The sequence below is a fragment of the Ctenopharyngodon idella genome, chromosome 14 (genome assembly GCF_019924925.1).
Source record: "Ctenopharyngodon idella isolate HZGC_01 chromosome 14, HZGC01, whole genome shotgun sequence".
NCBI lineage: Eukaryota > Metazoa > Chordata > Actinopteri > Cypriniformes > Xenocyprididae > Ctenopharyngodon > Ctenopharyngodon idella.
Window position 1 is genome coordinate 3726983 of NC_067233.1, and position 22258 is coordinate 3749240.

General features: G+C 36.7%; 2 protein-coding genes across 3 annotated transcripts; both read right to left on the minus strand.

Moving 5' to 3' along the window:
- Positions 1-676: 676 nt before the first annotated feature.
- tmem216 (transmembrane protein 216) lies at positions 677-6056 on the minus strand. Its single transcript, XM_051860081.1, has 6 exons — positions 6004-6056; positions 5183-5196; positions 5000-5093; positions 2995-3087; positions 1171-1372; positions 677-953 (listed from the first exon to the last, which is right to left on the minus strand). The coding sequence occupies exons 1-6, from the start codon at positions 6038-6040 to the stop codon at positions 938-940; spliced, it is 456 nt and encodes a 151-aa protein (XP_051716041.1). The 5' UTR covers positions 6041-6056; the 3' UTR covers positions 677-937.
- Positions 6057-6105: 49 nt separating this feature from the next.
- Positions 6106-18519, minus strand: matr3l1.1 (matrin 3-like 1.1). 2 transcript variants are annotated; one of them, XM_051860083.1, is made up of 22 exons: positions 18376-18519; positions 16262-17689; positions 15453-15514; positions 14997-15035; positions 14857-14906; positions 14659-14771; positions 14462-14572; positions 14221-14346; positions 13403-13519; positions 13172-13296; positions 12095-13019; positions 11735-11813; positions 11541-11575; positions 11287-11418; positions 10052-10191; positions 9740-9932; positions 9490-9621; positions 9272-9402; positions 8471-8528; positions 7698-7836; positions 6537-6658; positions 6106-6435 (listed from the first exon to the last, which is right to left on the minus strand). In XM_051860083.1, exons 2-22 carry the CDS (start codon positions 17471-17473, stop codon positions 6406-6408), a joined length of 4071 nt encoding a protein of 1356 aa, XP_051716043.1. In that variant the 5' UTR covers positions 17474-17689; positions 18376-18519; the 3' UTR covers positions 6106-6405. The 2 variants fall into 2 exon arrangements, with proteins under 2 accessions (XP_051716043.1, XP_051716042.1); XM_051860082.1 differs by having other exon boundaries at positions 16262-18466.
- Between the last annotated feature and the right edge of the window lie 3739 nt (positions 18520-22258).

Consider the following 22258-nt stretch of genomic DNA (forward strand, 5'->3'; position numbering starts at 1 on the left):
CTGTTTTAACGATGTCTTTAGTACCTTTCTGGACCTTGAAAGTGTTGATTATATTGCTGTCTATGGAGTCATATACCTCTTGGATTTCATCAAAAATATCTTAATTTGTGTTCTGAAGATGAATGAAGGTCTTATGGGTGTTGAACGACATGAGGGTGAGTAATTAATGACATTTTTGGGTGAACTAACCCTTTAACATTGAGGTTGTATAGAGACACTAAGACTGTCTTTCAGTAAAGTACAAGAGGGTCTGCATAAGTTGTATTCCTACTCAAATATCAAACATACCTTTCAAAAGTTTGGGGTTATTAAGAATTTTGTTTAAAATAAATTATTACTTTTATTTAGCAAGGATGCATTAAATATAATGCCATATAATGTTTTATTTACATATTATTTTTCAAATAAATGCTGTTCTTTTGAACTTTCTATTCATCAAAAAATCCTGAAAAAAATGTATCATGTTTTCCACAAAAATAACCTGTTTTCAACATTGATAATAAGAAGAAATATTTTTGAGCACCAAATCAGTATATTAGAGTGATTTGGAGTAGAATAAAGACTGAAGAATGATGCTGAAAATTCAGCTTTGCGAGAATATATTAAAAATATATTCAAATATAATAATATTGTAATAATATTTCACAATATGACTGTTTTATTGTATTGTGCGTGTAGTAAATGTATGACGACAACTGTTTCACTCTATCATTTAATAATGGCAATTTTACATTTACATAAATAATTGTGAACTGAAATTAGCTTTTATAACATCTCAGGTTCTACATAATAAAGGTGCTTAATATATATTTTAGAAAAAGTGTAGATATGAAATGTCTGTTTTATGAAACATACATGTTTTGACAGCTGTCAGTCTGAAAGACTGTATCTTATTCTCTTCAGTGTTTTCGTCCTGACTTCAAAAAAGCAGATGGACTTAATAAACGTTGGCCCTGAAAGAGAGTGAAAAAATATAAATATCTAGTATTTTTAAAAAGCATTTAAAATACCTTGTATTTTAATAAGCAAGTCAGTTACCTAATACCTTGAGAATTATATTCCAAAAATTGTTTCTGTAAATTCCCAACTTCATATATCTATATTCTATTCCATGTATATGTCTCTTTAATACTATGGGATAAATATGTTGAAAAACGAACAAAGAGTCACCTTGAAAAAACAGAGATGGTCATCATTCCCAGAACCAGCTCAAAGCCGTAAAAGCAGAGCAGCACAGCATTGAGAACAAACTCAAGCCGTAAAACAAAGGTCTGAAGTAGCAGGTAGTAGACGCTCAGCACCGCACAGGGCACCAGAACACCAACACTCACAAACAGAGCCAGAGAGCGCTGACACAGGTTCCCCTTCCAGCCTGAAAGTCATATTTCACATGCCATTATTTCATTTGCTATATGGATCAATACACTTTCACCAATACAAAGAGTACACAGCAAACAGGGTAATCAATCTGTGTTATCAAGTTGTTATGACATTCATCCTCTCATCGCCAGAGAATATCTTCAAAATTCAATTCCAGAATTCTAACTGAATTTAAACTGATGCTGCAAATAGAATGTAGAATTGTACATCAAATTTGAATTGAAGGTCGTCAAATAAAATAAAAAAGAAAATAAGTTGGTTACACTTTATTTTAAGGTGACGTAGTTACATTGTACTTAGTACTAAGTACTAAGTAATATTAATTAACTACATGTACTTACTATAGAGTTACAGTTAGGGTTAGTTACTTGTAATTAGGCATAATTTACTGTTATTACAATAGTAATTACATGTAATAACGTCTAACTATGTCACCTTCAAATAAAGTGTTACCAAGAAATTTAGTAAAACAAGTAGTTGTTAAATAATTTCCATTTTCAAATGAATTGTTACTGTATTGTTGTTATTTGTATTTCATTTATATGTTTCATTATAGTTACTTTAAGTTACTTTAAGGACACTTTTCCAGTTTTCCAGAATGCAATAATTTACCCCAATGTCTTCAAAATCAAGCCAAACAATGCAAATCTAAACTAACTGAACTGAACTGAATTTTTACTTTTTATTCACTTTTTATTTGTTGGATTCACAGAATTTATTGTACTCCAATTCTAAGAAATATAATAGTCACACAAGAGGAATTATTCTTACAAAAGTTTTGCAAAATAATAATTACATTATTAATTTTAACTAATTATGGCTATTTATGCCTTGATATGTATGTTGTACAATATATTTTTCTCCGATTAACTAATTAGATATACACTATCGTTCAAAAGTTTGGGTCGGTAAGATTTTTAAAATGTTTTTGAAAGAGGTCTCTTATGCTCAGCAGTAAAAAAAGTAATATTGCAATTCAAAATAACCCCTATTAATATATTTTATTATTTAAAAATTATTTAATTTTTAAAAATATATTTGTGTTGAAAACAGTTGTTCTGCTTAATATATCTAGAAACAGTGATACTTTTTTCAGGAATCTTTGATGAATTGAAAATTCAAAAGAAGAGCATTTATTTGAAAAGAAATGTTTTGTAACATTATAAATATCTTTACTGTAACTTTTGACCAATTTAATGCATCTTTACTGAATAAAAGTATTAATATCCTTCCTCCAAACTTTTGAACAGTAGTGTATTTCTAATCAGTTAATTAGAGAAAAATGTATTGTACATATCAAGGAGTAAACAATTAGTGAAAATTAATAGTGTATTTTATTATTTTGCAAAACTTGTATAAGACTAATTCATCTATTGTGTAACTATTTTATTTCTTTGAACGGCAATACAGTAAATTGCTCTTCCTGGCATTTCAATTCAAATCTCAAATCCAGTGAATAAAACGGGAGGCAGCTGTTCAATTCTGAGTTTTGCCCAATCCTGCTTCCTGAGGAGGACTTCTGAATGAGGATCATTTCAATCCTCTGATTGACATTAGAGTCAATTCTACATCTGCTATTTGTAGAACGCACATTATACTAAACAACATACTAACCATAGAAGAGTCTGAGGGTTTCGAGGCCCAAGAAGAGGAGCAGCAGAACAACATCCAGTATCAGGTTAGACTGTGGGTAAGGGAGTATCACACCTACAAAAGCCAGAGCAAACAATAATGTGTGTGTGTGTGTGTGTGTGTATGTATGTATATATATACTCAGTACCTCACAGAAGTGAGTACACCCCTCACATTTTTGTAAATATTTTATTATATCTTTTCATGTGACAACACTGAAGAAATGACACTTTGCTACAATGTGAAGTAGTGAGTGTACAGCTTGTATAACAGTGTAAATTTGCTGTCCCCTCAAAATAACTCAACACACAGCCATTAATGTCAAAACCGCTGGCCACAAAAGTGAGTACACCCCTAAGTGAAAATGTCCAAATTGGGCCCAATTAACCCAATTTTCTCTCCCCGGTGTCATGTGACTCGTTAGTGTTACAAGGTCTCAGGTGTGAATGGGGAGCAGGTGTGTTCAATTTGGTGTTATCGCTCTCACTCTCTCATACTGGTCACTGGAAGTTCAACATGGCACCTCATGGCAAAGAACTCTCTGAGGATCTGAAAAAAGAATTGTTGCTCTACATAAAGATGCTGTAGGCTATAAGAAGATTGCCAAGACCCTGAAACTGAGCTGCAGCACGGTGGCCAAGACCATACAGTGGTTTAACAGGACAGGTTCCACTCAGAACAGGCCTCGCCATGGTCGACCAAAGAAGTTGAGTGCACATGCTCAGCGTCAAATCCAGAGGTTGTGTTTGGGAAATAAGATGTATGAGTGCTGCCAGTATTGCTGCAGAGGTTGAAGGGGTGGGGGGTCAGCCTGTCAGTGCTCAGACCATACGCCACACACTGCATCAAATTGGTCTGCATGGCTGTCGTCCCAGAAGGAAGCCTCTTCTAAAGATGATGCACAAGAAAGCCCGCAAACAGTTTGCTGAAGACAAGCAGACTAAGGACATGGATTACTGGAACCATGTCCTGTGGTCTGATGAGACCAAGATAAACTTATTTGATTCAGATGGTGTCAAGCGTGTGTGGCGGCAACCAGGTGAGGAGTACAAAGACAAGTGTGTCTTGCCTACAGTCAAGCATGGTGGTGGGAGTGTCTTGGTCTGGGACTGCATGAGTGCTGCCAGCACTGGGGAGATACAGTTCATTGAGGGAACCATGAATGCCAGCATGTACTGTGACATACTGAAGCAGAGCATGATCCCCTCCCTTCGGAGACTGGGCCGCAGAGCAGTATTCCAACATGATAACGACCCCAAACACACCTCCAAGACGACCACTGCCTTGCTAAAGAATATCTGCAGACCTAAACCCTATTGAGCATCTGTGGGGCATCCTCAAACGGAAGGTGGAGGAGCGCAAGGTCTCTAACATCCACCAGCTCCATGATGTCGTCATGGAGGAGTGGAAGAGGACTCCAGTGGCAACCTGTGAAGCTCTGGTGAACTCCATGCCCAAGAGGGTTAAGGCAGTGCTGGAAAATAATGGTGTCCACACAAAATATTGACACTTTGGGCCCAATTTGGACATTTTCACTTAGGGGTGTACTCACTTTTGTGGCCAGCGGTTTAGACATTAATGGCTGTGTGTTGAGTTATTTTGAGGGGACAGCAAATTTACACTGTTATACAAGCTGTACACTCACTACTTTACATTGTAGCAAAGTGTCATTTCTTCAGTGTTGTCACATGAAAAGATATAATAAAATATTTACAAAAATGTGAAACTGTATATATATATATATATATATATATATATATTAGGGCTGTCAAAAGATTAATCGCGATTAATCGCATCCAAAATAAAAGTTTGTTTACATAATATGTGTGTGTGTACTGTGTATAATTATTATGTATATATAAATACACACACATTCATGTATATATTTAAAAAAATATTTGTATGTATATACTGTATATAAATTTATATAATTTATATTATATATATTTATTCAATCTCTAGAGCCTGTAATGACTGCATACATCACCTTTATAGATAAACATAAGAATCTCAGCGATGAAAAATGCTGCAAAATACCAGCTGTTCAAATGAAACAGGATCTGCAGTGGTGTGGAGGACAACTGAGAGACTTTGTTAAGAAGCAACATAAACAGAATAAACAAAGACAGACGTGTAATTAAGAAAAGGGATGAAAGACCTGAAAGGATACAACAGGTTGTCTTCCTGCAAAAGTAAAAATGACTGAATTAATGAACATAATGTAGGTCTAAAAGTAGAGGAGGGAATGGGGATGGTTGTAACTCTTTTGGTCTTAAATCTCACAAATATTAACACAAAGTAACTACATCTGAACACGATAAATATTTAAAGATCTGTTATTGGCTAACTTTAAGAAATTATGTTAAAATTATATGTTTAAAATACTTAATCTGTACGTATTCTGTAACAACATTAAAAGGCTGGTTATCACCATTTTTCAGTCTCTCATAAAATTCATGTTTTAATACAAAACAATGATTAAACCAAACCTATTTTCACTACCGTAAAGACAAGGCTTTTGGAAGGTTTCTCAGACAGAAAGGTTTTGATGAAACGTCTAACAGACAGTATATATATATATATATATAAATGTACACTAATGATAAAACGAGTCGAGTTTGACTATGTTTTGTGCCACAAGCGGTAACGACTACTAACCCATGTCACAATCACAAACTAGCACATAAGTTAGATTAAATGTTCAGCTCATAAGAAATTGAGATTAATAAGCAACTCATAATTAAAATCCGTAATCATGTTTCCTTTGGCAAAACAACAGTAGTGTTGAGAATGGCTAACATTAGCTAAACGATGTTTCCACTCCACCCGAATCAAAAGGTCATTATTTGACCGCTTGTTCTTTCACAGAACATTTTTTTTGTTTCATTAATGACACCTGCTCTATTCACAATAAAACCCAGGTAAATGCGTGACGACGTTGAGCTAAAATCAAGTCATTATAATCAAACTCCACACCAGCGTCCCGCTTACCGTGTGCGGCCATGTTGGATCGCCATGGAAACGGCATACTGAGGGCGGAGACAAACATCATCCGTCCAATCAAAACCCGCATCAAGAAAACAAGCGCGAGTATTTGACACATATAGACATGTCTTTATTTGAGCAGAATCAATTCTACTGCATTGTTTTAGTTATAAATTGAACAGTACACTGCAAAAAAGTACAACAACATGACTTTTTTTGTTGATTATACTAGATAAAATCAATAATGAAACAGAAGAACAACAACAAACACATGGTGAAATTAAAATAATTTGCATTTGTATGGAAACGCTGAATCATATAAAGCATATTACGTGAATTAACTAGAGTATTTTATCATCATCAAGTGTCTATGAAGGATTTCTGGATTGTCTTGATTCTTGTCATGGTTTATGATGAACTGTTTCGCTCCTTGTGCTCCTAAGAGAAAGAGAATAAGAACATATGTAAGTTTCACCACATTACAGATAAAATATCAAATCTGATGCAAACAGATATATAGATATCCAAAATAATCATGCCTTCAGCTTTTGATGATGCAAGGGTGTCCTGCAGTGCTCATCCTTGGCCTCTTCCTCGCTGGCATAGATTGAATTACATAAGCTGCAGAAGTAACCCACCACAGGTCGAACAAACTCTGTGCCTGTTGGGAAAGTACAGTAGATCAGTTGTGCAGAGCTGGATTGTGCCTATATCACGGCCCTGAGTGCCTTACTGCTTTTATTATGTGGTAGCTACATAATATGAAGGACATTCTCATTTTCATTAAAGGGTTAGTTCACCCAAAAATGAAAATTCGGTCATTTATTACTCACCCTCATGCCTGTTCCACACCTGTAAGACCTTTGTTAATCTTCGGAATGCAAATTAAGATATTTTTGTTGAAATCTGATGGCTCAGTAAGGCCTGCATAGCCAGCAATGACATTTCCTCTCTCAAGATCTATTAATGTACTAAAAACATATTTAAATCAGTTCATGTGAGTACAGTGGCTCAATATGTACGAGAATATTTTTGGTGCGCCAAAAAAAAAACAAAATGAACGACTTATATAGTGATGGACCGATTTCAAAACACTGCTTCATGAAGCTTCGGAGCGTTATGAATCTTTTGTGTCGAATCATGATTTGGATCGCGTGTCAAACCGCCAAACTGCTGAAATCACGTGACTTTGGCCCTCCGAACCGCTGATTTGACACGCTGATTCATTACGCTCCGAAGCTTCCTGAAGCAGTGTTTTGAAATCGGCCATCACTATATAAGTCGTTATTTTGTTTTTCTTGGCACACCAAAAATATTCTCGTCGCTTTATAATATTAATATTGATTCACTGTACTCACATGAACTGATTTAAATATGTTTTTAGTACATTAATGGATCTTGAGAGAGGAAATGTCATTGCTGGCTATGCAGGCCTCACTGAGCCATCAGATTTCATCAAAAATATCTTAATTTGTGTTCCGAAGATTAACAAAGGTCTTATGGGTGTGGAACGGCACGAGGGTGAGTAATAAAAGACATTATTTTCATTTTTGGGTGAACTAACCCTTTAATGTGTTGAAGTGCTACAGATATTTTCAAGGACAGCTTCAGGTCTGGAAATCAATTTTAAAATCCCTTTTATCCAGGTTTTCCATAAGCGTTGGAACCCGACACAGCATGTCTGAAGAGTGTACTCTTACCCACTGGATCCATCATGGGTGTTTGTGCCTCTGAGACACTGTCTGAATTTTCCGCCTTCATTTCATTTCCGTCATCAATGGCAGAAACCTGCTTCTCATCTCCCTGGGAGTCGACATCAGGATTATCACTCCACAACTCCTAAAACCAGCGTAATTCATTATTAAACACTCAGTATCAGTAGGTATACAACACAGCAGCAGCTGAAAGCTTACAAAACAGGGATTTGACTAAATTTTACATTTACATGGTGTCAAAGCCAGGTGTTTAAATTGCAAAATAATACAGTGACCTCAACATTCACTGATGTTTGGATAGACGGCTGCTCAGAAAAACTGTTTTGGAGTATGTTTACATGACAACAATGTACTAAAAACGGAAAAGTTTTTCCTTTGCTTTTTCACATACAGACGACAACGCTGTCAAAACAATCCCCGTTCACACAGATCCATGAAAACAACTAAAAGAGTGCTGTATTCTGCTGCCAGGCCAGTAGTTGGCTACGTCACTTTGTAAAGAAACACTACGCACACATGCAATACACATTCGCATGACGTCACTGTTTTCACCAATTCACGTTATTGTTGTTTACTTATAGACGATAACGGTACTGTTTTCAAAAACTTGCACTTTGAAACCTATTTTCAACACTTTGCATTTTCAGGCTTATGAAAACGCTATTGTCGTGTAAACGAACAGCCAAAATGCACTAAATATTTTCAGTTTTTAGTTGAAAATGGAGTCGTGTAAACAGCCCCTTGGATTCGTCCTTTACCTTCTCCAATTCGGTAGATGTTTGTATTGAACCATCACTAGGTCCATATAGAAAGTACCTATCAAAACAGAAAGAAGCAATTTCAGTGTACTGAAGCAATGAATGTATGACTATTTTCAGAATTTGACATGTCTTTTTAATGAAAAAATACACTGTTTTGCTCTAAACAATGTGCAAATTGAAGGCTAAAAGGCAAAAAAAAAAAAAGTTTAAAAACAGAATGCTATATAACAGCATAAAATTGAGTGTTTTTCCAGTTTTCAATCAGAAAAGTAGTAACACGTGACTTTATTTTTCCTGTGATTGTAAGACTTTTATATCCCATTATAAATTATAATCCCATTGCAGTTACAGTTCTCAAAAAGAATATCATTACCTTTAACAGATGTAGGATTCAATTAAACAGTGCTTTTAAAACCTAAATTTAATGTCCAATAAATATTTATTTAGAAAAAATATTTTAATCAAAGTTACTGAACTTTTCTTTCCTGTTGTATTCCAACTGGTTGATATTAATCATTCATGCTCAGTAACATCTAATGGCGACTTTGTGTTGGGTTGTGCACTTGTGCAAGTGTTTTTTCCAATAGAAATGCATTTTTCATTATTGTAAAGTGACATCACTTGACTAATTGATAATTACATTACATTAATTGCTGACTATAATAATTTTTTGCAACCCTGACTCTTAGGAAACAATTCTCAATATGGGTTCAAAGTTCTGAACGTGCATTTTTAGTAACAAACTCCTATGAAGAGTCAAGTGCATTAAGTATATAAACTCAATTCAATATCCAATACCTTTTATTTAAATGGGCATGTTTGGTAGACACTGAAACCTTGGGATGTTTTCCAGCAACTGTAATTTTATTCATATTGGCCGCAGATACAACCTTCTCAGCATCACAGGCATTTTCCATTTCAATCAGTCCCTGGGGATAAAAAGAGAAAATTGTAAGATTTCACTGATGAAATCACTGAATGTGTTCGAAATACATATGGAAGTTATATTTACTAACTGTTCGATGGAGGCGGAACATCCAATGACGTTTTACTTTCCCATACGGTTCTGCGATGCTCAGAAAATCTGCATCACTGTATTCATCAGGCATTGGAAGATTTCTGATCCGGAGAACTCTGCCATACACTTCCTGAAGAAGTATTGGAAAAAAAGTTGTTTTCACATGTTTTGTGGCCCCCAGAAAAAGACAATTATATTATATTAGAGATTCATTTTGAACCCCGTGTTAAATTATTTCTTGATTTTACCTCCTCATCACTAGACGTTTGCATGATTACATCCGTGTTGGTTTCCTTCTGAGACTCAGCAGCTTCTTCAGAGGTCTCTGTCTCGGTCATCATTACTGTACTCTCCTCACTGGACGCCAATAAGCATAAGGGTTCCTTAATTTTCTCTTCAACATGTTCCTGACCTTCCGCTCTTTCAGAGTCAGAGTCAACACTTTTCCCAAAACAGAATCAAACATCATCTGTTGTGTTTCTCATTTCACATCAGAACACCCAAGCACAATAAAAGCAATAAGAAAAGGATTTTATTTGAGAAATTTCAATGTAAGTTACCCTGTATTCACTTGGCTGTACGTGTTTGACACAGTTATCCTCAAGATTTTGCCACCTAGTCTAATGCGCTGCCTTTTAGACTCAGCTTCAAGTTTGGCAGCATCAGCAGCATTCACCATCTCAATTAATGCCTTCTCCACCTGCAATGAAAACATGATTAAAACTGCTAAATTTCTACATATATCATGCAGACAAATTATACAATCACTTATCATGAGCATTAAAGGCCCCGATATATTTCAAGCAAAGTTATTTTTCGTTCTTCGGTTAGGGGTAAAACAAAGTTTGAAATACATGAGCAGCGATATACTGTAATCAAACATCTGACGCCGGCCACAACGCTGAGAGCGACGGTTAGATGAATATGTAAAAATGTTGCACGCTTTACTCTCAGTAACAACAAAACTGAGAAACTAGCAAGGATTTTTTTTAATAAAGCATAAGAAAAGCATCTGATCATGGCAATGTGGATATGTTTGTGTTTGCAAGAGCTCTGTAATTCGGCACTCCAGTAAACGTTGCGTTTATATTATAACACTTTATAAAATAGATTGCTTAAAAGCAAGCAGCTTTACCATATTAAACATGAAAAATAGTGTCAGTCTCTCATTTTATCAGAAGTACAACTTCGTTTTCTACTATAAAGCAGCTCTCCAGTGTTCATGTTTTCACTCACAGACGTCTGAAAAGATTTTCAGAGTGAAAGAAGGCCTCAGCGCACACCTATCTTACGTAATGGCCACGGACTAATGGTAGTACGAAGGTGTTTACCTGCCGAAGCGAAATTTTCAAGAAAGTTCGCTTTGGCAAGCTGTTTCGAACTTCCAAAACGAACTCCAAAAGAACTTCGTTTCGGCCTGATTTTGTTCGAAATGACGTCAATCGTTCTTCGATTTCGTTTGAAGTATATCGAGGCTTTTAAAAGCAGGGCTGGTGATATTGAATAACCACCATGAAAATCTTATAAAATTTAATAATTTATGTTTTAGACTTCACAAAGATTGTATCATTTAACTTCTTTATTTTTGGACTTGTGACTAGGAGGGATTTGATAACATCTCTGACTGAATCTTCAACAGCATCCATTTCATTTCTGAGTTTCAAAGAAGCGCACATTTAATAATATGTAAACAAAAATTACAGACTGCATATGAACAGTTTGATGATTTGCTTATTTTGCATACACTTTTTCCTTCTATTCAATGTTGAAATGATGTTTATTTTGATCATTTTACCTTTCGATTGAAGCGAACCAAACAGCAGTCTGCCACTTCTCCGTATTTTTCCCCAATTCTCAGCAAATCTTTTTCACTAAATTTTTTAGCAACTGGAAAACCTGCCACCTCAACAACTCTGCCATACTTTTCCTAAAGAAATTAAATCAAATTATACAGAACTCAAAATCTATTTGGGTAATTAATAGAAGACATCGTAATTTTTGTTCCATATATACACAATCACAAACCCTTTGAAAAGAAAACAGACTAACCTCAGTGCTTAAAGCCGAGATCTCTTTTTCATCACCTAAAACAGAATGAGCATACTTCCCCGATTATCTCGGAAATCTCCAAAAATGAATAAAGAAAAACTACACAAAACTGTAAAAACTGTTTTAAGTAAACATACAGCAGATCTTTATTGCTTTTATGGTTGAATTATTGAGTAACTGTATAAAATAAATACCTTGTTCTGTCAGCATTTCTTCCTTAAATTCATCTGAGGTGGACAAGTTTTCTAGATTCTCAGGGAAATCTGTTGCCTTCTACACAAACAGAACAGGACAGATTTGTTTCTTTATATTTCTAAATATAGAATGCAACATTAATAACTGTGTATCTCTACCAACCAACTGAAATACCTCAACTGTCTACATTTCTATTCAATCAAAAGGGAGATCGGGAAATGCAAGCAAAACTTGAACATGTGTTGCCTGAATGAGCTCCACAGCTGCTAGAACATGACAATTTTATGATTTGTTTCTCTAGCTGCTGAATTTCATTCATAACTTCAAAATGTATGTAAGTGTTACTCAGTTGTGTTTACCTCTTCCATTTCCACAGTTTCATCTTTTTGCTCCCCTTGTTGAAGCTCTTCTTGCTCTCCTTTTTGAAGCTCTTCTTGCTCTCCTTTTTGAAGCTCTTTTTGCTCTCCTTGTTGAAGCTCTTCTTGCTCTCCTTGTTGAAGCTCTTTTTGTTCTCCTTGTTGAAGCTCTTCTTGTTTAGGCTCTTTTTGCTCTTCTTTCTGAAGCTCTTTCTGCTCTCCTTGTTGAAGCTTGCCTTGTTGAGGCTCCTTTTGCTCTTCTTTTTGAAGCTCTTCTTGTTGAAGCTCTTTTTGCTCTCCTTGTTGAAGCTCCTGGGCATCCTTACAATCACTATCTGAAGTTGTAGCAGTTGGTACACACTCTGATGTCTCTGACTGTACGTTCGATGTGTCCATGTCTGAAGGTTTAGTCTGATCATTTGTCTCTTCCGCAGTTTGGACGTCTTCAGGTATATCCTCTTCTGTCAGAACATCTGTGATATCATATTCCTCATCATCTAGGTCTTCATCTACTGTGAACTCATCTTCTGAATTCAGTGCTTCACCATCATCTGCTATAACTGCCACTCCTTCAAGATCACTATCATCCTCCATGACCTCAGACTGATCGTTGTCTTCTTCAACCTTCTCCTCCACACTCTCTTCGGTTTCAGTTTTCTGTTTCTGGTCTTTTGAAGGAGAGCTTCTTTTGGAATGGGATTTAGAAGAGCTGTCCCGTCTAGAGCTCTCCTTTGTTTTCTCCCGAGAGCTTCGACTTTCTTCTCGTTTCTTAGAGTCGTGACTCCTGCGAGACCTGGACCTTTCTTCAGAGGCTCTTCGTTTGGGGCTGGGAGAGTCTCTTCGGGAACTACGGGATCTCCTTTTTGGGCTGGTACTTCTCCTCCTCCTGCTGCTATAAGGTACTGGTGATTTTTCTTTATCAACATCACTGGATCATGAAATAATAAACATGTTATTTTAGAAGCAGAATGAAATTAAGATACATAACATTACTAGCATTATCCAAAACACAGTAAAAAGTAATGCAAAATAAAATACGTGTCTTTACAAGTCAGCATAACATCAGGAGAACAATTTTACCCAAGCGTCTGGTACTCAGCTGAGAAGCAAACATTAATGGTTTTTCCTTTTAATTTGAGTGAATTGGTTGAATAGTGCTCCACCAATTTGCTCGCCTCTTCCACAGTGGCCATCTCCACATAACCCTGTACAAATACACAGAGTCTTTACAATATATAGGTAACTGAAGAGACAGAACATGGCATAAGAATAAGTGAATAGAAATATTTGCACAATAATGAGTTTGGTTACCCGGCTTGGCAGAAACAACGAATGTTTTACTGATCCGAAACGCTTAGCAATGGCTGTCAACTCAGAGCTTATGCCATCTCCAGAAGGTAATGGTGAAAAACTCACAACAAGAGAACTCTGTGAAACATAAAGGAAATCATTCAATCACCATTAGTGGCAAATCTCTAAACTAAAACAAACCAAATGCATGCAAGTCACTTTGGTGGCGTAAGTAATGGCACTTGGAAAATATCCCTGACACCTTTCAGATATAACTGAATTTGATGCTCCAGGCTGGGAAGCAAGAAGCTGAGTGCATTAAGTGGTTTGTTTATCCTCAAAGTGGCAACCGTGCCCTGGGTGCATCGTTTCACAAGGTAGTCGAAGAAAAACTGCATAAACAGAACAGAGCGGAATGCATGCAAGCTACAGCGACGATGGAGACCTACATAGACGAGAGACTGTGCGAAGAGTGTACATTTGTACAACTCTAGCATGAAAGAATACAAAGATGTTTACATGGGTTGTAACTCATGGAGAGAGATTGCTCAAAACTGTGCATGCGTCGAACGCCTGTGTATGCGTATGAGTCGAATGAAGTATGCTTTGCAAGGCTGTGTGTTCGACTGTGCGAAAGACAACATGTTGTCTTTCTAATATCACACTTAATATTTTCTCATACCGTATGAAAGGGTTCAACCTATGAAGATATGTAGCTGTACTTATATTTTAGGGAGAGGGTACTCCTATTTGGTGGTCCTGACATCAAAAGTCCTGGTCTACAGCACCTTCAATCTTAAAACGTTTGACATAAAAGTATAATGATCTTCATTACTCACCTGTAGGAAACTGAATGCTGCAGACAGAGTAATTTGTATCATTTCTCCTCTGATCCACAAGGGATTGTGTAAGAAATATTTTACTATATCCTCTGCCTGGCCTGCTGTTCCCATCTCCACAAAAGCCTACAAAAATATTACAAGAAAAAAAAAAATTACAACAATTATTAAAGCCCATTTAAGCATAAAATGGATTCATATAAATTTGTTAAAGGAGTTATATAAAAAAAAAATGCCCTACCAATTTAGGAAACATGATAATTTTGATAATCGCTCCAAACTGGCCAAGCAATTTTTTCAGGTAAGCTTCGTCCACTTCATCCACTTCGAACTTCACACACACCACTTTGCACTGTATTCAAATATTGACAAATAATGTTTGAACATTATAACATTTACAGCAGCAAGTGAAACAGAACATCAAAAACAAAAACTCACCTTTGTTGTCGCTGCGGTTTTATTCTGGTTTTTACTGCTTGACGATTCACTTTTACTGCTCGAGGCACCAACTCTGCTGCCTGACGATCCATTTCTACTGCTTGAGGTTCCACCTGGAAAAACGCAAAACACAATCAAAATAAAAACGTATTTTGACGATGATCAAACGATTATCAAATGAGGGGTTAAAGGCTTTACCTCGTTCCTGTGTTGTTCTGGACTTTGAGCTCTCAGAACCGGACTCATTTCTGTTAAAGTGTATAAGTTTAGCATGTAAACCAACAAATTTTCTGGAAATGTGCTGTTTTACCAAAGATATAAAGGGGGAATAATTCTACCTTCGAGCAGATTGGATTGTCTGATCCCACTCTGGATATCTAATGGACAAGGATAATTGTGTAAAACATTTATTTACATTTAAACATTTATCCAATGGTTTCAATGCATTCAAAGTTTGCATTATTCAGTTTGTGAGTGGAACTAAACCCATGACTTTGCAGATGTTACCATCATACTCTACCAGTGGATCAACAGGAACTTTAACTTACACAAAGAGGTCATACCACATCAAGATATTAATACAAAATATTATTACTCCTTTATAAAGTGTCACAAAGAATTGCACATCCTTTGTTTGTACACTGACTTATGTTTCATGTTAAATTGTTCACACCAAATATGTGTTTCTTAAACCACTTGACTTTCCGTGTTGGCCAGAAATGAATATCTAGCGACAACATAGCTGCACAAGAGCTTGAGAACAAAATTAAAGAGCAAAGTTGAAAATAACTTACTTTTCCACAAGACTGAGTTGACTATTAGCATGTTGGGGTCCTTTTACATGCACAGACCAATCCTAAAACACAAGTAACATCTCTCAATATTCAATAATAACTCACCACAATGTAAAAAAAGTACATTTATAGTCTGTGTCCATACGATTTTAAATGAAAGCATTTACAAAAGTCCTGCATACTGACTTGTGCTGATTTCACAGTGATTAATTACAAGCCCTGCAACTAAATATTCTATCAAACTCAATTACAAATTTCTAATTTTTGGTGTTCTCTTTCTCAACAGAATAGGTTAAACAAAAGCACAATGACCAGTCTGTCAATTATCTAGTCATTACTCTGTGAGAATTTTCCATTCCACCATATTTCTAAAATATCATTCCTGCATGTGCATATTTATTGTATCAAGGTGCGTCACACCCAGTATGGAGTCAAGTGACATCAAACACCATTGGTTCTTGCACGTCTCGTGACCGGACAGCAAATTCGTATATGTGAAAGCGGGAAAGAGATGCAAGGATAACGACTTTAGTCTAGCTATCAAAAGGCTTCTGAAGATTTGGCACACAAGTTGAATGGACTGTTTTATTGCTTATTGTCCGTATCATGTTTGGTACAACATGAGGATGAATAAATTACAAATTTCATTTTGGGTTAAACTATGCCGTTAACGCATTACAACCTACATGGATAATAAACAAGCTACTTGGACTTACCTCATATGCCCCAGTAGGCTCATGTGTATTTTGCCTGAAATTGTTTGGTAAATAGCTGGTAATGTAGAATCTGAGAACAAAAAGGCTACTTACCTTGTTAGAGAGGACAGTGATTTCGCAGAGTACGCATGCATAGGGAAACACTGGTGGAGTTTTCCCATGGAAATCTGACGCCTCCTTCCTTGTAGGTACTATATGGATCACCTCTCTCTTCCGTTGACGTAAAGGCTGACTGGCATCTCTGCTGGACAGGCGTGAGGGTGGAGCAAGGTCTCTAATGGACAGGAGCGAGGGTAGACCAACGTCTCTGCTGGACAAGAACGAAGGTGGGCCGATGTCTCTGCTGGACAGGTTTGAAGGCGGACCGAGGTCTCTTCTGGACTGGAGCGAGTGTGGACCGACGCCTCTGCTGGACAAAACCGAGGGTGCACCGACATCTCTGCTAGACAGGAGTGACGGTAGACCAACGTTTCTGCTTGACAGACTGACATCTCTACTGGACAGGTGTGAGGACTGGCTGACGTCTCTGCTAGAGCGTTGCGAGGATGAATTGAGGTCTCTACTGGACAGATGCGAGGACTGACCGAGGTCTCTGCCAGAGCGTTGTGAGGATTGACTGATGTCCCTACTGGATAGATGTGAGGATTGGCTGTAGCTAGCGTAAGACTGCGGGACAACTGACGTTTTCTGCCTTGATGGTTCTGTGTCATAAGAAGACGCTTTATCAAAATACGACTTTTTGTCTTTCAGATGATTATACTCAACCACATAGTTTGGCTCTGAACTGGTGTACGTGCGTGCTGCAGAGCTTGTTTGTTGGACATTTCCCCAGCGGTCATCCCAGGTCGGAACTTGCTCTCGATTAAGGGAATACGTCTGACGCACAGGCAAATCCAATGGATACTCAACCGACTGAGTGTGGCTCCTATCATCCCAGGAGCGAGTTGATGTACTGGCTTGGAGCGCACTGGACCTAGATGAAGAAGTGCTGGACATTTTCTTCTTTTTGATCTCTGCAAGAAGGTCAGGAAGAGCATCGGCTGTGATGAGATGCTCAGGAAGCTCGGCCAGAGTTTTAAGGTCTTCCGCATCCAGTCCACAGCTATGCAGAAAGGACAAAGCCTTACCAGGTGGGAAGATCGACAGTTCTGATGAGGACAGAGATGTCTGCTCTGAAGATGTGCTCCTAATTCTTGACATGTAAGCGTTAGACTCCCGGGGATGAACTCGTTGTGGGTCTTTGTACTTGTCATTGTTTGTGCTGAAACCATCTGGTGGGTTTCGATATGGAGGATTGTAAGACATGTCTCAAAGTCAAAGTTCTAAGTGGTCAAATGAGTGTAGGACCTTTCGGGCACTGCCAAAAAAGCAGCTCTTGCAGTGATGGCTGCCGTTCACCTGTTAAAAAGATGTTAATAAGGAGAATCTCCTTATATTGATGTTAAAATATTGTAGAGGTCAGCTCCAGGTAGAAGATCTGCCGGTGAATCCAGTGAGGTGTGTCACCTGTATCAGTCTTACCTTGAGATGAAAAATCAAATCATTCACACTTTGTGGATGTCACTGGATTTGCTTTATAAAACTTCAGCTGTATCAAGCCAGTAATATGACAAGTAGTAAAGTAAATAACCTTGGTACATCAATAAACTGACAGCTGACATATGTCCATAAACTTTTCCTAGTTCATTAAGATTTTAGGTTATATTGTATACATAATTTAAGGGAAAGCAACTTTAACTGGTTATGTTACCTTTTTCCCTACAACGTTTAATCACTTTTACTTTCGTTTCAACATGATTTTTTTTACAAAGCACTTTTATGTAGTCTCCATACAATTTTTAATCAGTTTTGTTTTCATTTCAACACGATTTTTATATAGTCTCCTAATTAATATGAAGTTGCCATAAAGATAACGGAATTTATGAAAAATGTAAATTATTAAATAAGAAGAAAATCATTGCATGTCACAGTAGCAGATTTCATATAAACTACCTCAATGAGGGATTCGGGAATGAATATTATTTTTCCAACATAAAAGTAAAAGACAATTTGGAATTGTTTTGCATGAATGGTGAATCATTAGCGTCCGGGCCTGATGCTAAGCAACATATTTCCGCAAATGCAACGACCACGATGTGACGCATCAAAAAATTACAGATATTACGTAGGAAACTATAATTTAATCTTAGCCATTTATATAAACTCACCTACACACGCTGGAATAGAGGAACTGGTCACTGAAAATCTTTAATGCAGCAGCTCTGATGAAGGTTGTTCCTTCTCGGTTTTTTTTTTTAAACCGGAAATGTGATCTTTCAAAATAAAAGTCACCAGAAGACGCGTTGTTTGTATTACGATGTGATTATTACCAAAGTCCCTTATAGTCTTTGCTATTACTCATGAAAACAAAAAACGACCCGTTTTTTCACATTTTATTTAAAAATAGTATGGCTTAGATTAGTTAAAACAGAACTTGTTCATAGTTAAATGAGATCACAGCTTTAGAAATAAAGCTGTGATAGTTGGTGATGATGCAGTAATATCAATAACTGTACTAACTAAAGGCTAACTATGGCTGCCATGGTAAAATTAGGTACAACAAATGTTTTTTTTACTTTCCCAAAATCCCTGTAAATACTTGAGGTTTTATAGAACAGAGACAGAGACGCTGATTTACATACGAGGGTGAACCAATTCCAGAATTGATTATTTTCTGGACATTTATTTAGTGTTGCTGTATTACAAAGCCTTTAAGTATTGTCAAGTGCCAAGTAAAAAAATAAAATAAAAATAAATACTTTTTTGTTTTACAAAATTATTTGATTGTTTTTAAGTTACCCACATGCTCTGGACAAGACTGATTAATTACATTATAACAGTGAAGTAATTAAGTCACATATTATATCTCCTTTCACAAAACACAAAAATTATTATAAACAGTCAAGTTGAGTCTGTGGAATGCTGCAAGTTTAAAAAAAGAAGAGAAAAACAAAAAAACAGTAGTAGCAGCAATTAAGGCATACAATGTATTAAACTTCTAATTCGCTATGACAACAGAAATTTAAAGGATTAGTTCACTTTCAAATGAAAATTAGCCCAAGCTTTACTCATCCTCAAGCCATCCTAGGTATATATGACTTTCTTCTTTCTGATGAACACAATCGGAGATATATTAATAAATATCCTGACGCATCCAAGCTTTATAATGGCAGTGAACGGGATCAACGAGTATGAAGTGTCTCCATCCACATCCATAAACATACCACACGGCTCCAGGGGTTAATAAAGGCCTTCTGAAGCGAAGCGTTTGTGTAAAAACATATCCATATTTAAAGGATTAGTCCACTTTCAAATAAAAATTCTAATAGAGAAGAAGAAGAGAGTTAGTTCAAGACAAGCGTCTATGGTTAAAACGTATATAATTTTGTATTTCTTTTTAGAAAATGACCGATCGTTTCGCTAGATAAGACCCTTATTCCTTGCCTGGTATTGTTTAAAGCCCTTTGAAGCTGCACTGAAACTGTACATTTGACCTTCAACCGTTTGGAGACCATTGAAGTCCACTATAAGGAGAATAATCCTAGAATGTTTTAATCAAAAACCCTAATTTTTTTTTTCGACTGAAGAAAGAAGGACATGGACATCTTGGATGACATGGGGGTGAGTAAATTATCAGGAAATTTTTATTTGAAAGTGGACTAATCCTTTAACAAGTTATGAAGTAAAATATCTAGCTTCTGCCAGACCGCCTTCCGTATTCAACTTACGAAGTGTAAAACTCTCGCATTTCAAAACGCTTACGCTACGTCCTATGCCTTACCTATTCAACTATTCAAGTGTAACTGACACGACGCAAGTTTACACTTTTTTCGTAACCTGAATACAGAAGACAGTCTGGCGGAAGCTAGATATTTTACTTCATAACTTGCTAAATATGGATTTTGTTTTTACACAAACGCATCGCTTCACTTCAGAAGGCCTTTATTAACCCCCCAGAGCCGTGTGGAGTACGTTTATGATGGATGGATGTGGATGGAAACACTTTTTCAGCTCATACACGTTGATCCTGTTAACTGCAATTATAAAGCTCGGATGCGTCAGGATATCTATTAAAATATCTCTGATTGCGTTCATCAGAAAGAAGAAAGTCATATACACCTAGGATGGCTTGAGGGTGAGTAAAGCTTGAGCTAATTTAATTAATTGAAAGTGAACTAATCCTTTAATGATTTTCAGAAAACAAAAAAACAGCATAATGGACATATGAAGAGAAGAAGATCCAGCATGAGTGGTTCATTTCTTTGCCCCATTGATCTGTGCTTTGGCTTCCTCCTCTTCCAAATATTTCAGATGAAAAAAAGAAAAAAAAAAAAAAAACATTTGTTTCAGAAACATATTGTACAATAACGACATCACAGTTAGTGACGTCAAAACTTTGGTTCTGCATTCTGGCGAATCCTCTCATTATAACAACCTTTCTTTCTTCGTCTTTTTACTGCATTTTTTTTTAACAAATTATTACATATTCTTGGGCAGAATAAGCAGATTTTAAGTCAAATGCCTGGCTTTGTGAAACAATTTATTAGCTAAACCCGAGCCATCTTACCCAGTGAGACATTATCAAGAGCAGCATGGCTTGTTTCAAGCTTTATTACAGGTGGTGCTGGTGAAGTGCCTTTTTCTCCAGTCTTCACACTCTTCTCTGATACAGCAGTCCCTTCATCTTCAGCCTCCTGGTCAAAGGACAGCAAAGAGAAGTAGTGGATAAATCTTTGTCTACCGCTTAGGGAACCTGTCTGGGCTAAATTCACTCTGAGTCTCCTAAAACAACCCATCATGCCGTTTAGACATTGCAAATCAGATGTGCAAACTGTCATTAAATGCACTACACAACAAATAATATAAGGGTGATAAAGTTCAAATATGTTTCCCCTTCCAGTATCTGTAGAAGAAATTTAGTTTGTGTCTCCTTTTAATAAAAGGGTTATTTAATATATTATTTAGCTTATATGTATGACATATGATTTTTTTTTTTAATTTATCCTCATGTCGTTTGAAATATAACACCTTCATTTGCATGTGGAGCATAAAATAAGATTTTTTTTTTTTTTTTTTGTCAATGGTCACATAATGGTTTCCTAACATGTTTAATGTCACCGTGAAAATTAAATGGACAATTCTTGTTTTTTTTTTATTTATTTTTTATGTTGTAGTATTTATTACAAATATTTAGAACAACAGGACCAGTAAATAATTTATCAGAACTTATATGTTCTCCTCACTTACCTCAGTTTTTAAAAACAACACAGGCACAGCTGTTGATTTCAGATATCGTCGTACATTTCCCTCGTCTGATTTGAAATCGTCTCGTGAAAAATGTTCACTGCACAGCCGCAAAACGTCGAGAGACTGAATGGGTAAACTGGTATCCCGGTGAACCGCGAGCAGCCACAGCCTCAGTCGCTCAGGATCATTTAGTGGGAATCTGTGAAAAGTCAACCTTTCCTCTGGCGATAACGCCCTCGGACGTAATCTTACTGCTTTCTGTCTGTTGAAGCATCCAGGGAAAGCACACATACGCACCATTCTGAAGAAGAAACAAATGCAATTCTGAATCAAATCTAATTTGGAGCATACCGCATGAAGTTTGTGTCCTCCTCTGTTGTAAATAGCGCTCCCGGTTGTATCGTAAGCACGTCAGCCCTGTCGTAAAATGCACCCTTTCAACTTCAGTTCTCTCGCACCCAAAAACAATTTAGCAGTAGCCAATTCTGTGGACATACTCCCATATGTAATGGCTATTAAAACTAATGTCCCTAGTGTTACAACTATTTAATTTAGCTTCAGAGTATAACATGTCCTGTATACCTTAGCCTATATAATTTCCTTTATATTATTTTCATAAGAACTCCTGGAAATGCATCAGAGATCCGCTGCATAATATTTCAGTCCTCACTGGATCACTCGGACTGGCCATCTGGAGCACTCGTCAAAGTCAGATTGTTTGAGATAGCCAATCAAGGCTATCTAATCTATGGAGGCGGGGTTTAACTGTTCAAAGAAGCTGAGCGGGAATTCTAGGGTGGCTTA